This window comes from Suncus etruscus, chromosome 9 (assembly GCF_024139225.1).
Source record: "Suncus etruscus isolate mSunEtr1 chromosome 9, mSunEtr1.pri.cur, whole genome shotgun sequence".
NCBI lineage: Eukaryota > Metazoa > Chordata > Mammalia > Eulipotyphla > Soricidae > Suncus > Suncus etruscus.
In genome coordinates, this window is record NC_064856.1 from 114,589,388 (window position 1) to 114,605,036 (window position 15,649).

General features: G+C 52.9%; 1 protein-coding gene across 7 annotated transcripts in view; it reads right to left on the reverse strand.

Annotated features, from left to right (window-relative positions):
- CD81 (CD81 molecule) overlaps nt 1-15,649 on the reverse strand; it is a 344,561-nt gene that overhangs the window by 4,390 nt on the left and 324,522 nt on the right. For 5 of the 7 annotated variants that reach the window (XM_049781246.1, XM_049781244.1, XM_049781245.1 and 2 more), the window contains exon 2: nt 3,085-3,154. In XM_049781246.1, the coding sequence (XP_049637203.1) occupies nt 3,085-3,150 (66 nt within the window). In that variant the 5' untranslated portion in view covers nt 3,151-3,154. Of the gene's footprint in view, nt 1-3,084; nt 3,277-15,649 lie in introns of those variants that run through there. The other 2 variants (XM_049781248.1, XM_049781242.1) reach the window with 2 other exon arrangements.

Sequence of the window (15,649 nt, forward strand, 5' to 3'; positions counted from 1 at the left end):
CCCTAAGCCAAAAGCCCCGCCCAAAATGTCATAGGCCCCGCCCCTTAGCCAGCAACCCCACACGACCATAAACCACTCACGGAAATACCATAAGCCCCGCCCTCGCACCTCTAGACCCCGCCCACTCCGACTAGCCCCGCCCACACAACCCTGGCCTCTCACAGGATCCCAGCCCATCTCACGTGACCATAAGCCACGCCCACAGGCGGCCAAACCCCTCCCACCTGACCATAAACCCCGCCCGCCCGTGTGGCTCATAACCTAGTCCACGTACCCACAAACCCCGCCCACCGTCCAAGCCACGCCCACAAGCCCTAAGCCACCCTCAAGATCTCTCCAACTCCTGGCTGCAGTGGGGAACTGGGTGTGGGTGCTGGGTGTGACTGTTGGGTGCCTCAGGCCCATAGGACACAGTCCCCCAGGCCTTCTCCGGATGCCCAGCACCCGCCCCTGGGCCACACACCCACAGGAAGCTCGGGAGGGCTGCAGCGGGGCCTGGAGAGGGGACCCCAGGGCCTCCCTCTGGCTTCTGGATCCAAGCAGTTCTGGAAGGAAGTGGGGAGTGGGGGGCGCGAGACCCCTGCGGGGGGCCAGGAAGCCGCTCAGGGCCGCTCAGGAAGTGCCAGGGGCCAGCAGCTAAAAATAGCCAGGCTGGAGCATCTCCAGCTCCTGGGACAGGATTCACTTCCTGCCCCAGGGTGTGCTCCCAACACCTGCCACTCACCCTCAAATCCACAGGTGGGAGGTGCAAGGGAAGCGGGTAGGGGTTGAGGTGCCCAGGCCCTGGGACCCCGATTCGCCCTGGGACCCATGGCACCCAGTCACAGCTGGAGGCCTCTGAGTGCAGGTCTAAGCCGGTGAGTCGGCACTCCCCGGGAGGTCTGGGGGCGCAGGGCCCAGAGGGGCAGAGTTGGGGACCCTAGGTCCCCACCACCAAGAGGCTGACACGTCCCTGCAGGGCAGGGCCCAGGGGTTCCATCCCACTGCCCTGCACCCCTACACTTTCTCCAGCAACCCTGAATCCTTAGGACCCTGATGGTGGAGCCTGGTCCCCCAGAGCTCTGCCTGTGAAGCCCCACAGGAAGGTTGGGTAGCAAAGAAGGTGGGTGGGAGCCTCAAGACCTCTTTGGGGTCCAGATCCAGACTGCCCTGGGCGCCCTCATCACCAAAGCCCTGAGGTGCCCTCGACAGCTCCCCGGACTGCACCCGGGGAGCACCCTTCTATGATGAAGGCAGGATGTGTAGGGCACGGTGCTGAGACTGAGAGAGATGGAAGTTTCTAGAAACATCCGAATTGGCTCCACCTTAGGGACCACCACAGCCTTGAAAGTGACCACAGGCTGGTCAAGGGGTTCCTGGGTTCCCTCCACCCACGGTGCCATGCCCCAAGGCCTCAGCTCTGCCAGGCACCCTGGGGCCGCTTACTGGGGCACCTTCTTGCCTATTTTTGGTCAGAATTGGGTGCTGTCAGCTTTTCTCACAATGCCCTGAGCCTGGGAAGAAGTTTGTGGGCAGCAGAGAAGGGCCCCAGGGTTCTGGGCAGACACCTCCACCCAGGCCAATGTCCCATCAGCCCTCAGACCCTCAGCCTCTCCCAGCCCTTGTCCCCGCCAGCCAAGCGCCCCACCACGTCATGTGCAGCCTGGCGAGAGAATGAAATGCCAGTTAGCGGCTCCTCTAACGCTCCTTGCCCGCTGGATGGCAGCCACCGCGGGCACGGATACTCTGAGATGTGTGTGTGTGGGGAGACACTGACCCCCCCCCCCCGTGACTGCAGGCAAGTCACAGGCTGAGAGAGTGGTGACTCTCAACCCAGCCCCAGACAGGGGTATAAAGAGCCTGAGGACGGCGGGGGGGGGGGGGGGCCTTTCTAGGGGCTCACACTGGCAGTGCCAGGCCTCCTGGGCCTGACCTCTGGTATCGTATTGGGGTCTCAGCACAGGGAGGCATTTCTGGGCAGACCCGGTTCTCAAAGCTCAGCTGGAGCGAGGAGGAGTCTGAGAAAGTTAAGCTAGCCCCAGTTTGCCTATAGAGGGGGGTCCCCAGGGAAAGCAGCTCCGCCCCCAGCTGCCCCGGAAACGCCAGGGGTTCCCCTGAGACCGGCAGCCAGAGGGAAGGGTGCAGAAAGGAACCTAGAACGGAACTCAACCTCTCTGTTTGAAGGGGCCTGGTCAGGGGGGTGCCTTGGGGTGCCAAAAATCCTGCGCCACGCAGCTAGCAGCAAACTCTGAGGTCGTCGGCCTGTTCCCCATCGTCTCACACGCACCAGCGCGTGTCCATGGGTGTCCATGGGTGGGGGAAAGGGTGGGCCACCCCTAGACCTAGAGGGAACCCCCTGATCCGCTCTAGACCCCAGATCTAGGAGGGGGTCCCCAGATCCTCGAAGGATCCAGAGGGAGGGGGTCCCCATCTGGTATGTGGGTGCCAGCGGAGAAACAACCACAGTCAGCGGTGGGGAGAGGCCAGACGCTGCACCCCGGGAAGCCTGGAGGTGGGGGGGCCGGGGGGCGTCCACTCTCCCTGGGCAGAGGCGACAGGAAACGGTAACAAAAGGCATCGCGCGGCCCCGTCGGTCAAAACAGCCCCGGGAACCCGGCGCAGGAAGCGCCGCCCAACGCGCGCCAGGGCGCACGGGCTTGGGGAGGGCGCCCCGGGAGGAGGGGGTGCAGGGCGGGCCCCGCTGGACCCAGGCCCGGAATGGGGTGCGCAGGGGGGAGCCCCCAGGGCCCGGAGAGCCCCGCCCAAGCCCACCCCCTTTCCAACGGCCCGGATGAGCTCATGGAGGCGGGGCGCCCCGAGCTCCGCCTTGCGCCCTCGTCCGTCTCCAAGACGTGGGGTGGTCGGGCCCGCAGACCCCGCCGCAGCTCCAGACCCGTTGAGCCCCGGGTCCGATGACCCCGATCCGGGCTCGTGGGCGAAGAAATCGCCCCACCCGGGAGCCCCATCCATCCATCCATCCACCCATCATCGATCCATCTATCCATCATCTCCAAACCGCGCGCGTAACCAACCACAGGTGTCACCGCCAAAGGCGCGGCGGCCTAGCGGGTTCGGGGCCTGCCTGGGGGTCCCCGCCGGGCTCACCCAGAAGACGAAGTTGAAGACGAAAAGCAGGTACTTGATGCATTTGGTGCAGCCCTCCACCCCCATGGTGGCGGGGTGCTGGGCAGCGCGCGGGGTGCCGGGTGCGGGAGGGATGCGTCGGGTCTCTGCGCCGCTGCTGTGCGCGCTCGCTCTCTGGCTCGCTCGCTCGCCGGCTCTCTCGCTCGCGCTCTCTCCGCTCGAGAGCGCGCCCACTCGCCTCTAATACGGCTTGGTGGGTCCGCCCCCAGCGAGGCCCCGCCCTGGCCCGCCCCCCAAAGCGCCCCGAGTCGGGCCCGGACGCTGAACAGAACCGCTACGGACCCAGACGATCCGCCCAGGCACCCTCCCCGGAAGAACGCAGCGCCATGGCCACCCAGAGTGCGCCCTGGCCGGCTGCTGGAAGATGGATATTCCCAGGCGCAATCTGGCCCTGCCTGGCCCGGGAGGGCTGGCTGGGATGGGGGCCCCTGAGGCCTTAGGGTGTGTCTGTTTGGGGGGACCCAGAACTCTTGGTGCTCCTGCGCCCCCTGCCCTGCACCCCCGTCCCCCAATCCCCGCCCTCCCCTCCCCTCCCCTCCCCGGTGTCTGGAGACCCAATCCACGTTCCCTTTGGATCCTCGGATACGAGCCTGGTGGCCGCCCTGGAAAAATAATTTCATGCTGGAAAGGCGGAGACTGGGGGAGCCCTCCAAGCAGCCCCCAGACGCTTCCGGCTCCCCTCCCCTGATGTGTGAGCTTCCCCCCTTGGAGGGGCTTCTGGGGAGGGGCCCAGGACAGCTGCCCCCAGTACCCAGGGTGAGGGCAGTAGAGGTGTGGGGAGGCTGGGCCCTGGCTAGGAGGTCCCGGCCTGAAGTTTCCTCTCCAGGCCCCTAGCCCAGTGTCCAGCCATCCAGTGTGTCAACCCCCACTGCCTGGGCAGAAAAGTGGAGGTGACAGGGGCCTGGGAGACAGCCAGCTGGGAGTCGGATTCCGGGAGGGGTCAGTGCCTCTTCCGGTTTGGGCACCTCCCCATGTGATGCCCACTGCTGGTGCCCAGATGAGAGCAGAAAGAACAAGGCTTAAGTTTTCCCAGATGGTTGGTCTCAGGGCCTAGCAAGGACACAAAGCCTGTGGCCTGTGGAGGGGTCACATAGAGTTCAGGGCCAAATGGACCCCTCCTGCTGTGGGACATGGCCCAGAGGGGCCTGGGGCTGGGGCCTCTGTGTCTCACCCAGAGCGGAGGGGCAGAAACTCTGGAGGGGCCCACAGAGCCCTGGAACCAAACTTGAATGGTGCCTCTGCTGGCCTGGGGCTTGCTGGGTTTCAAATGGGCAGACTTGTCTCCAAAGACAGTTCCCGGATGATGGAGAGAGACTCCGAGTTTCTCCAGACAGAGTGCTTGCTTGGATGAGGGGGAACCCCCAGGCCAACGGACTGAGGCCAGGGCAAGAGGGGACAGACAGTCCTGCCCAGGAAGTCCCCACCTGTGGGACCCACATTCACCAGGATGGTGTGAATGACCCCAGGCTCCCCAAAACCCACCAGTGTCAAGGTGCACCTCAAAACGGACAGGTAGAGTTCATCCTCAAGATTCGAGGGTGTTCCCTGCCCCTACCGAGTCCCTGTACCCCGGCACCACCTCCCTGCTGGCTTCTGTGGGCTGCAGGGCTCAGATCACAAGGGTTTTGCTTGTTATTTGAGGCACAATGATTCCGGGAGACAAGGTGGGACTCCAAGACTGAGGCCGTGGAAGATGGGAGGCCCAGGAATCAGGACTCCCCGCCTGGCTGGACCAGCTGGATTCTGAGGTGAGTGTCCGGCCAGCCCTGGCCTGGCCTTTGGGTGCCTCCAGAAATTGGAGGCCTGGAAAGAATCGGGGTGTGGGATCTGTGAGGGCCCAGAGCTTCAGGATGGGTCTCTGAAATGTTTTGTAGTTGTAATTGTTTTGGGGCCATACCCAGCAGTGCTCAGGGACTGGTTCTACGCTCGGAAATCACTCCTGGCAGTGCTCAGGGGACACTATGGGATGCTGGAGATGAAACCTGGGTGGGCCATGTGCAAGGCAAACACCACGATGTGCTCTCGCTCTGGCCCTGGTCCCTGAAATTGGGGTGTTAGTTGACCTTTCCCCAGTCCCCTGAGACACCCCTTCAGGGCACCCTGTCTCCTTGGTCACCCAACCCTCTGAATCTTCCAAAACTACTGAGGGTGGCTGCTCATTGCAAGGTCGGGGTTCTACCCAAACCCCCACCTCTATCTGGAAGCTGCAGCTCTCAAATCCTGGTACCCCCAGACCCACATCTATGCCACCTTGTGCCCCTCTGATCCAACAGGCCTTGGTTGTGGGCTCCCCTTTCATAGCTGCTGAAATGTTAAAACTTCACCCCACGGGCTGGAGAGATAGCATGGACGTAGGGCATTTGCCTTGCATGCAGAAGGACAGTAGTTCAAATCCCAGCATCCCATGTGGTCCCCCGAACCTGCCAGGAGCGATTTCTGAGCGTAGAGCCAGGAGGAAGCCCTGAGCACTGCTGGGTGTGACCCAAAAAGCAAAAAAAAAAAAAAAAAAAAAAAAAGCAACCATGCGCACTGCACATATCTCATTTTGAAGTTAAAAAACAAAATGGGGGCCGGTGAGGTGGTGCTAGAGGTAAGGTGTCTGTCTTGCAAGCGCTAGCCAAGGAAGGACCATGGTTTGATCCCCCGGCGTCCCATATGGTTCCCCCCAAGCCAGGGGCAATTTCTGAGCGCTTAGCCAGCAGTAACCCCTGAGCATCAAATGGGTGTGCCCCCCCCAAAAAAAAAAACGGGGACCAGAGTGATAGCACAGCGGTAGAGCATTTGTCTTGCTCGTGGCCAATCCCAACAGACCCTGATTTGATTCCTGGGTCCCCCGAGCCTGCCAGGAGCAATTTTTGAATGCAAAGCCCTGAGTAACCCCTGAGTACCTCCAGGTATGACCCAACTCCCCCTCAAATAAAAAAAAAAAAAAAAAAAAAAAACCCGCAGCCCTGGAGCGAGAGTACAGCAGTTAGGTACCACATGCACCTACCTTGCACGTGGCTGATTCAGGTTTGATTCTCAGCATCCTGTAGGGTCCCCCGAGCCTGCCAGGGGTGATTCCTGAGCACAGAGCCAAGAGTAACCCCAGAGTACTGCCGGGTGTGGCAAACAAACAAACAAAAGGAACCCAAAACTAGCCAATAACAACAACAACAAAAAAGACCCAAGAACAAATACAATGTACAACAAAAAAGACCCAAGAACAAATACAATGTTTAAAATGAAGAACAAGGGAAGTTAGATCAACAAACTTACCAGCATTTCAATGGAAACTCTGGGCCTGCTTTTGGCAGGCCATAATTTGAAGACCCTTGCCCAAGACTGAGGAGGAGTCGAGAGACAGAGAGAGGAGGGAGTCAGAGAGTCAGGAGCACATCCCACACATGAGCACTGTGGGACCCGAATGAGTCGACTGCTAAGCAGAACAGGCAGCAACTGCAAAAACACCCAGCAGGCCAGATAAATGTCCTCAGCAGACATATGACCTACGAGCCCTACTTTGGGGATCCCTGTTCTAGAACCTTCCAGAATATGAGATCATGACCCACCCACCCCCATCCACTCCACAGTTTCAGGGAACACTATGGGATACCAGGGATTGAACCCTGGATGGCTGTGTCAAGGCCAACACCCTTCCTGCTGTGCTGTCTTTCTGGCCCCTCTCTTTTTTATTTTGTGAGTTTAGCAAAGAGTTTGTTGATCTTGTTTATTCTTTTCTTTTATATATATATATATATATTTGGTTTTGTCTTTGTTTTTAGGCTATACCCAGTGCTGCTCAGGGTTTACTCCTGGCTCTGTACTCAGAAATGGCTCCTGGCAGGCTCAGGAGACCATATGGGATGCCGGGATTCGAACCACCACCATCTGTCCTGGATCGGCTGAGTGCAAGGCAAACGCCCTACCGCTGCGCTATCTCTCTGACCCTGGGTTGTGTTTGTTTATATCAGTAACCTTGTTTTCTGCTGCCTTTTACTTATACATTTATTTGGGTTTCTGTTTTTAGGTCATGCCTGCTGGTATTCAGGACTTACTCCTGCCTTTACACTTAGGGACCCCCTCCAGAGTGCTGCTGGCAGACCCTGTGGGATGCTGGGCATGGAACCTTGTTGGGTTACGTGCCAGGGCAGTGCCTGCCCCGCTGGGCTGTCGCTCTGGCGCCACAGAATTGTGGGTTTGTACAATCTCCCTTTGTGGTGTATGAATTGATTTGCACATGATGACCCGCAGGAGGTCCCTGGAAAACACCCCACGTGATGATCGGTCAGATCTGTTTCCGGTCTATTTTCCGTGGCCTAATATTGATGTGCTCAGCTTTCCAGGCCCTTGGCAGAGATGGACGTTGGGGAAATCATCCTGAATGTTCTTTTTTCAGCCTGTCTCTGCTTTCATGCCAGACAGGGCTGGATTCCTGGGATCCTTTGAGGAATCTCTCCCTTATGGTTTTAGAAAAAAACATTTCTCAGGGAATGTAGAATTAATTAATTAACGATGGGGCTGGATGGCGGTGGATGATACCATCCAGCCCACATGGCTCTGCAACCTCCATGCAGCCGGCGAGTTCCAGGCCCAGGTGAAATTACTCACTCACACGCAGGCTTCAGGAAGAATCATCTTTATTTATGCCCTAGCCACCACAGGTGTGTGGCCTATGTCAACCTTTTAAGCATTCAGCTATATTTTGCTAGCCCTGCATCTTATCTCCTGTTAGCCATCTTCCCTTTGGGCTCCATGCGGCCCAAAGATCCAAAAACCAGGAAGCCAAGCCGGGCCAAGAGAGAAACGGCAAAAGGGCAAAGAGCCAAAAGGCCCGAATTCCCTTGGTCCCAGCCTTATCTACCTTTTTCCAAACCCCTCCCAGGAATGGGAGGTCTTGCAGGTAGGGTCACACCTATTATCGGGTTCCCAAAACTCCTCCCAGATATGGGTGGGTCTTGGGGTACACCACATTTCCCCCTTTTTTAAATATTTTCATGCGCCAACGTAATAAAGTGAAAATTAATATACCAGCCCTTTTCAAAAACATATCATTTGCAAAATATACTTTACACCTGTAACCTAAAATTCTATTAATGCTTTTTTACCAAGCACTATTTTGGAACTTTCATGTTCCTATACTTTTAAACTATATTGGGGGAACTATTTGTTCCTATAACTTTTCTATACACAAGTACTTCAGCATACATGCATAACATACATTTTAAAAACAGGCTAAGTACATTAAAATACACAGTAAAACATTTTGCAATTGAAAATATTAACTTTGAAAGACAACAAAACACATTTAAATCATAAAGAAAATGACTAAGACAAAGATGCAGGTGGTTAGAAATTAGATGTTAAAATGGGCTAATCTGTATTACCTCCCTTATATTTTTATTTTTTAACCACTAACTAATTAAAACTTATTCCATCACCAACTATGAGTAAAATATTACTACCCACTAATTTTCTACACCTAAAACCATAGTTTAGATTAATTTGTCCCACGCTGATCTCACCACGTGGCTTTTGTAAACTTTTAAAGTTCAGATGTTGGTTTGTCCCACGCTGATCTTACCACGTGGCTTTCTTCCGTAGTTCCAGGCTCCGCTGCCGGTTTGTGATCTGGAGCGAGGATTCCAGGTTTTTCGCTTTTCCGGGCAAAGCTGAGCCCAGCCAAGCCGATTCCAGCCGAGATCCCAGGAGCCGAGCTGCTTGGAGCTTGCCGCTTGGAGCTTTTTGCCGCAGGGGCTTCACCGCTGCCTTTTTTCCCCTCTGGGAGCACTTTGGATGTTCAGAGTTCCAAGTGATTTAAACTAAAAGTTCAGTTCGAAATTTTCAAAGTTGAAATCCAAATTCAAGCCAAAGGTCATTTTCAGAAAATCAGTCCACTTTAAATACAGTCTTTTTTCTCCTCCGTTTCCAATTTAGACTTTTAATAAGTCTTTGAAGAGGCCCAGGTTTTTGTTTCTTGTAACAAAGTTTTAGTTTTGGGCCTGGGCTGGAGGTGATGCAAGCTTTCACCTCTTTTGTTTTAATTGCCCTTGTTTCCCTAGAAGGGGTCACGGCCATGTTTGAACATGGCTCCACGTGGCCCAGTGTTTTGGGCTTAGTGCACCCGAAAAGAGCCAAAATGAAACAAAAGAGCAGAGATCTCACCATTTTTGCTGTTTTGTTGGGTTCAGGATTCAGGTCAAAGTTCGGAGCGCCATTTGTAGAATTAATTAATTAACGATGGGGCTGGATGGCGGTGGATGATACCATCCAGCCCACATGGCTCTGCAACCTCCATGCAGCCGGCGAGTTCCAGGCCCAGGTGAAATTACTCACTCACACGCAGGCTTCAGGAAGAATCATCTTTATTTATGCCCTAGCCACCACAGGTGTGTGGCCTATGTCAACCTTTTAAGCATTCAGCTATATTTTGCTAGCCCTGCATCTTATCTCCTGTTAGCCATCTTCCCTTTGGGCTCCATGCGGCCCAAAGATCCAAAAACCAGGAAGCCAAGCCGGGCCAAGAGAGAAACGGCAAAAGGGCAAAGAGCCAAAAGGCCCGAATTCCCTTGGTCCCAGCCTTATCTACCTTTTTCCAAACCCCTCCCAGGAATGGGAGGTCTTGCAGGTAGGGTCACACCTATTATCGGGTTCCCAAAACTCCTCCCAGATATGGGTGGGTCTTGGGGTACACCACAAGGGAAGGGGACAGATCCTCCAGAAGTGGGAAGAACTTGTCCAGGATCCCACATGAGTCTGAGCTTTTTTGTTGGGAAGGGCTGGATTGGGGGCCACATTTGGTGGCACTCAGGAGTTACTCCTGGCTCATTGCTCAGAAATCACTCCTGGTGGGCTTGGGGGACCATATGGGATGGCGGCGATTGAACCCCGGTTGGCCTGGTGCAAGGCAAATGCCCTCCCATTGGTGCCCTGGCTCCGGCCTCTGAGTGAGCACCGTCTGATTTTCCGGCTCAGCAAGTGGCCTGTTCAGCTTTCCCACCATGCCCCGAGTGGGTCTGGGACATAATGAACATGGCCCTATTTCTTCCATTTCTCTCTTTTTTTATTTTTTTTTTTTGGTCTTTTGGGGCCACACCAGTTTGATGCTCAGGGGTTTCTCCTGGCTAAGCACTCAGAAATTGCCCCTGGCTTGGGGGGGAACCATATGGGACGCCAGGGGATCGAACCATGGTCCTTTCTTTGGCTAGCGCTTGCAAGGCAGACACCTTACTTCTAGCGCCACCTCACCAGCCCCATTTCTTCCATTTCTCCTGTGCAGCAGCAAAAAATAATTATCAACAATTCTGTTATCCAAGGACTCTTCTGTGCAGTGCTCAGGAGACCCAAGGACTCCGCCCAGCAGTCTTTCGGATGGTACTTCAAGGCCTATCCAGAGGGTGCGGTACCAGGACTACCCAGAAATCCCCGAGGTCCCCATATCTCCAGAGAATGATCCAGGTCAGCCCTGTGCAAGGTAAGTGCCTTAAGTCCTGTCCTGTCCTCTCTCTTTGAACCCTGTTCGCAATGATTTACTTTGTTTTGTTTTGTTTTGTTTTGGGGCCACATCTAGTGTTGCTCAGGGGTTTCTCCTGGCTCTGTGCTAAGTAATCACACCTGACAGGCTCGGGGGACCCTGGGATGTGGGGTGCTGGGGATCGAACCCAGGTTAGCTGTATGCAAGACAAATGCCCTCTCCACTGTGCTATCACTCAGGTCCTGTATTTTATTTGTTTTTGTTTTTGTTTTGTTTTTTTTTGGTTTTTGGATCACACCCGGTAGCGCTCAGGGGTTCCTCCTGACTCTACGCTCAGAAATTGCTCCTGGCAGGCTCGGGGGACCATATAGATGCCGGGATTCGAACCACCGTCCTTCTGCATGCAAGGCAAATGCCTTACCTCAATGCTATCTCTCCGGCCCCATGGATTTTTGTTTTTAATTAAACCACTGTGAAATCGACAGTTAAGGCACACACACACACACACACACACACACACACACACACTTTGCTTTTTCTTTCTTTTTTTTTTTTTTTTTTTTTTTTGGTTTTTGGGTCACACCCGGTGATACCCAGGTGTTACTCCTGGCTATGCGCTCAGAAGTCGCTCCTGGCTTGGGGGACCATATGGGACGCCAGCGGATCGAACTGTGGTCCGTCCTAGGCTAGCGCAGGCAAGGCAGGCACCTTACCTCTAGCGCCACCGCCCGGCCCCTCTTTTTTTTTTTTTTTTTTGTTTGTTTTTGGGTCACACCCGGCAATGCTCAGGGGTTACTCCTGGCTCTACATTCATAAATTGCCCCTGGCAGGCTTGTGGGACCATATGGAATGCCAGGATTTGAACCACCGTCCTTCTGCATGAGAGGCAAACGTCTTACCTTCATGCTATGTCTCTGGCCCTGCCTTTTCTTTATTCCTGTAAGTCACCGTGGTTTGAAAACTGTCATTGAAATGGGCCCGGAGAGATAGCACAGCGGCATTTGCCTTGCAAGCAGCCGATCCAGGACCAAAGGTGGTTGGTTCGAATCCCGGTGTCCCATATGGTCCCCCGTGCCTGCCAGGAGCTATTTCTGAGCAGACAGCCAGGAGTAACCCCTGAGCACCACTGGGTGTGGCCCAAAAAAAAAAAAAAAAGAAAAGAAAACTGTCATTGAAATGATTGTGCGTTTCATTTCCTTCCTTTCCACACAGTCCTTGTCCGAGTGATGATGACATCATTAAACAATGTCCAAAAACAGTCCCAACCCCACCTCTCATGGCAAGCTTCTGGTCATGGGCCTGTCCTCCCAGCTCATTTTTCTTGTCTTTGGGTACCATCTTCATATGATGTTTTTGTTGTTGTTGTTGTTGTTGTTGTTTTAATCCTGCAGATGAGTGCAATCATTGTCTACCTATCCCCTCCCTCTGACTCTTTCACTTTCTATGACACTCTCCAAGGCCATCCATCTATCAGCAACTTCCATGACGTATTTCTTTCTTAAGGCTGCATAAATATACCACAGCAACCTTGCGACTGTTGACGTATCACTGTATAGATATACCACAGCTTTTCCATCCTCTCGCCTGCTCTCAGGTACTTGGGCTGTTTTCTTGTTTTTTGGTTGTTTTTGTTTTTTTGGTTTTTTTTGGGGGGGAGCATACCTGATGGCACTCAGGAATTACTCCTGGCTCTGCTCTCAGAAATCACCCCTGGCAGGCTAAGGAGACCATATGGGATGCTGGGATCAAACCCAGGTCAGCTGCGTGCAAAGCAAACACCCTACTACTGTGCTATCGTTCTGGTCCCTTTTTCCATTTTGTTTTGTTTTGTTTTTGTGTCACACCTGGCAGCACTCAGAGGTTCCTCCTGGCTCTACACTCAGAAATCACTCCTGGCAGGCTTGGAGGACCATATGGGATGCCGAGATTTGAGCCACTGTCCTTCTGTGTACAAGGCAAATGCCCTACCTCCATGCTATCTCTCCGGCCCCCCTGTTTCCATATTTTAACTATTGTGAATAGTGCTGCAGCAAACATAGGAGTGCAGAGGACTTTTCTGCATTGTGCTTTGTTGTTGTTTTGTTTTGGCCCTTGGAGTATATTTCCAGGAGTGACGTTGCTGGGTCATAGGCAAGCTCGGTTTCTAGGTTTTTTTGAGGAATGTCCAAAAGTGTTTTCTAAAAAGGCTGGGGCTCAGAGAGATAGCACAGCGGAGTTTGCCTTGCAAGCAGCCAATCCAGGACCAAAGGTGGTTGGTTTGAATCCCGGTGTCCCATATGGTCCCCCGTGCCTGCCAGGAGCTATTTCTGAGCAGACAGCCAGGAGTAACCCCTGAGCACCACTGGGTGTGGCCCAAAAACCAAAAAAAAAAAAAAAAAATTTTTTTTAAAAAGGCTGGACCAGTCGACACTCCTTCTGGCAGTGACAGAGGGTCCCTTTCTCTTGCCTCTGTGCCAGTACTAGTTCTGTTCTATGTGCCAGTCTGTGTGAGGTGGGTAGCTCACTATTGCTTTGCTTGGCATTGCCCTGAGGATCAGTGGCACAGAGCATCTCTTCTTGTGCCTTTCGGCCATCTGGATTTCTTCTTGGGAAAGTTTCTGTTTCTCTCTTCCCTCCAATTTACAATGGGGTTGGATGGTTTTTCTTGTAAAATTCTACCAGTACTTACGCCGTTTGAATATTAACCCTTTGACGAACAAGTGTAGAGCAGTAATTTCTCCCAGTGAGTGGGCTGTCTTTGCTTCCAAGTCTTCCTTCCTCCCCACCCCCTTTTTTTTTCCTTGGCTTTTGGGCCATACCTGGCCGAGGTGCTCATGGGTTCCTCTTGGCTCTGTGCTCAGAAATCGCTCCTGGCAGGCTCAGGAACATTTGGGATGCTGGGGATTGAACCTGGGTTGGCTGTGTGAGAGGCAAATACTCTATTCATTGTACAGTCACTCCAGCCCCTTCCTTTTATACCTTCTTTTGGGGGGGCAGGGGAGGAGTATACTCAGTGATGCTCAGGGTGATGCTTAGTGATGCTACTCCAGGCTATGCACTCAGAAATTGCTCCTGATTTGGGGGGCTAGATGGGACTCCGGGGGATCGAACTGCGGTCCATCCTGGGTTAGTGTGTGCAAGGCAAATGCCCTGCCACCTGTGCCACTGCTTCTGTCCCCCTTTTATTGCTTGAAATAATGTTTTGTAATTTTCTTTGTTTTTTGGGGGTTTTTTTTGGGTTTTTTGGTTTTTGGGCCACACCCAGTGACGCTCAGGAGTTACTCCTGGCTATGCGGGGAGCTTTTTGTTTTTGTATTTATGTCAAACCTGGCAATGTTCAGAGGTTACTCCTGACTCAACACTCAGGAATCACTCCTAGTGATGCTCAGGGGACCATAAGGGATGCTGGAGAATGAACCTGGTTTGGTCACTTGCAAGCCAAATATACACCCTGCTGTGCTATTGCTCTGGCCCCGGCATTTGATTTTCTGATGTATAATTGTGCATGGGATTTCAAAATTTTTCCCTCTCCTCTATGGCATTATATACATGTAGGAAGCCACAGACTTTTGTGTCTTTATTCTGCTGCCTGCTCCTGTACTATACAGATCTATAGTTTCTAACAGCTTTTTGGGTAAAATCTTGACAATTTTCTCAATATAGTATCATGTCATCTGCAAAGAGTGAGCACTTGATTTCTTCCTTTTCTATCTGATTTGCTTTATATCTTTTTTTTGCCTGATTGCTATCGCAAGTACTTCCAGTACTATATTAAATAGAAGTGGTGAGAAGGGACAACCTTGTCTTGTGCCAGATATTAAGAGTTTTAGTTTAGTTTAGTTTAGTTTAGTGATGTTTACTGTGAATTTGTAGTAAATGGTTTTGACTACCTTGAGGAAAGTCCCTTCAATGCCCATTCTGTTGAGAGTTTTTATCATGAAGAGTGCTTTCTCTGCATCAACTGACATGATCAAATAATTTCCCTTTTTTAAGAAGGGGTCACACCCAGTGGCCCTCAGGGGTTACTCCTGGCTCTGCACTCAGAAGTCGCTGCTGGCAGGTTCAGGGGATTATAGGGGATGCCAGGATTTGAACCAGGGTCTATCCTGTGTTGGACGTGTACAAGGCAAACACCTTACTGCTGTACTATTGCTCCAGCCCCTATAATTTCCTTTATTTTCTTTTTTGTTTTTTTTTTTGTTTTGTTTTGTTTTGTTTTGTTTTTTTGGGCCACACTTGGCGGTGCTCAGGGGTTACTCCTGGCTGTCTGCTCAGAAATAGTTCCTGGCAGGCACGGGGGACCATATGGGACACCAGGATTTGAACCAGCCACCTTTGGTCCTGGATTGGCTGCTTGCAAGGCAAACGCCGCTGTGCTATCTCTCCGGGCCCAATTTCCTTTATTTTCTCAGGTGCTTTTTTGTATGTTTTTGTTTGGTTTTTGGGTCACACCCAGCAATGCTCACAGGTTACTCCTAGCTTTGCACTCAGGAATTACTCCTGGAAGTGCTTAGAGGACCATGCGGGATGCTGGCAATTGAACTCAGGTCAGCTGCACGAAGGCAAACTTTCTCTGCTGTGCTATGGCTCCGGCCTCTTTTTTCATCTTGATATGGTGCATTAAATTGATTGACTAAGGGCCGGGTAGGTGGCGCTGGAGGTAAGGTGTCTGCCTTGCAAGCGCTAGCCAAGGAAGGACCGCGGTTCGATCCCCCGGCGTCCCATATGGTCCCCCCAAGCCAGGGGCGATTTCTGAGCACATAGCCAGGAGTAACCCCTGAGCGTCAAACGGGTGTGGCCCAAAAACCAAAAAAAAAAAAAAAAAAAAAATTGATTGACTAAAACCATCCGTGCTAGGATTTCTTGAGTATTCTTTACTCTTTTCCATTTCTGGAGCTGGGAGGGTAGGTAATGTTGCTTTAATCTAAAATATAAAGTCAAGTCAGTAGTGTCTGGGGGAGGCCTTTCTTGGCATGGCGCCTTTAGCTCCTTCCTTTGGCAGGTCTGGAGAAAGGTAGGAGAGGCAAAATAATTTCAAAGGCAATCAGTTAGAGTTTCTTTGGAGTCAGCTTGCTTTATTCCAAGGCCCTATCC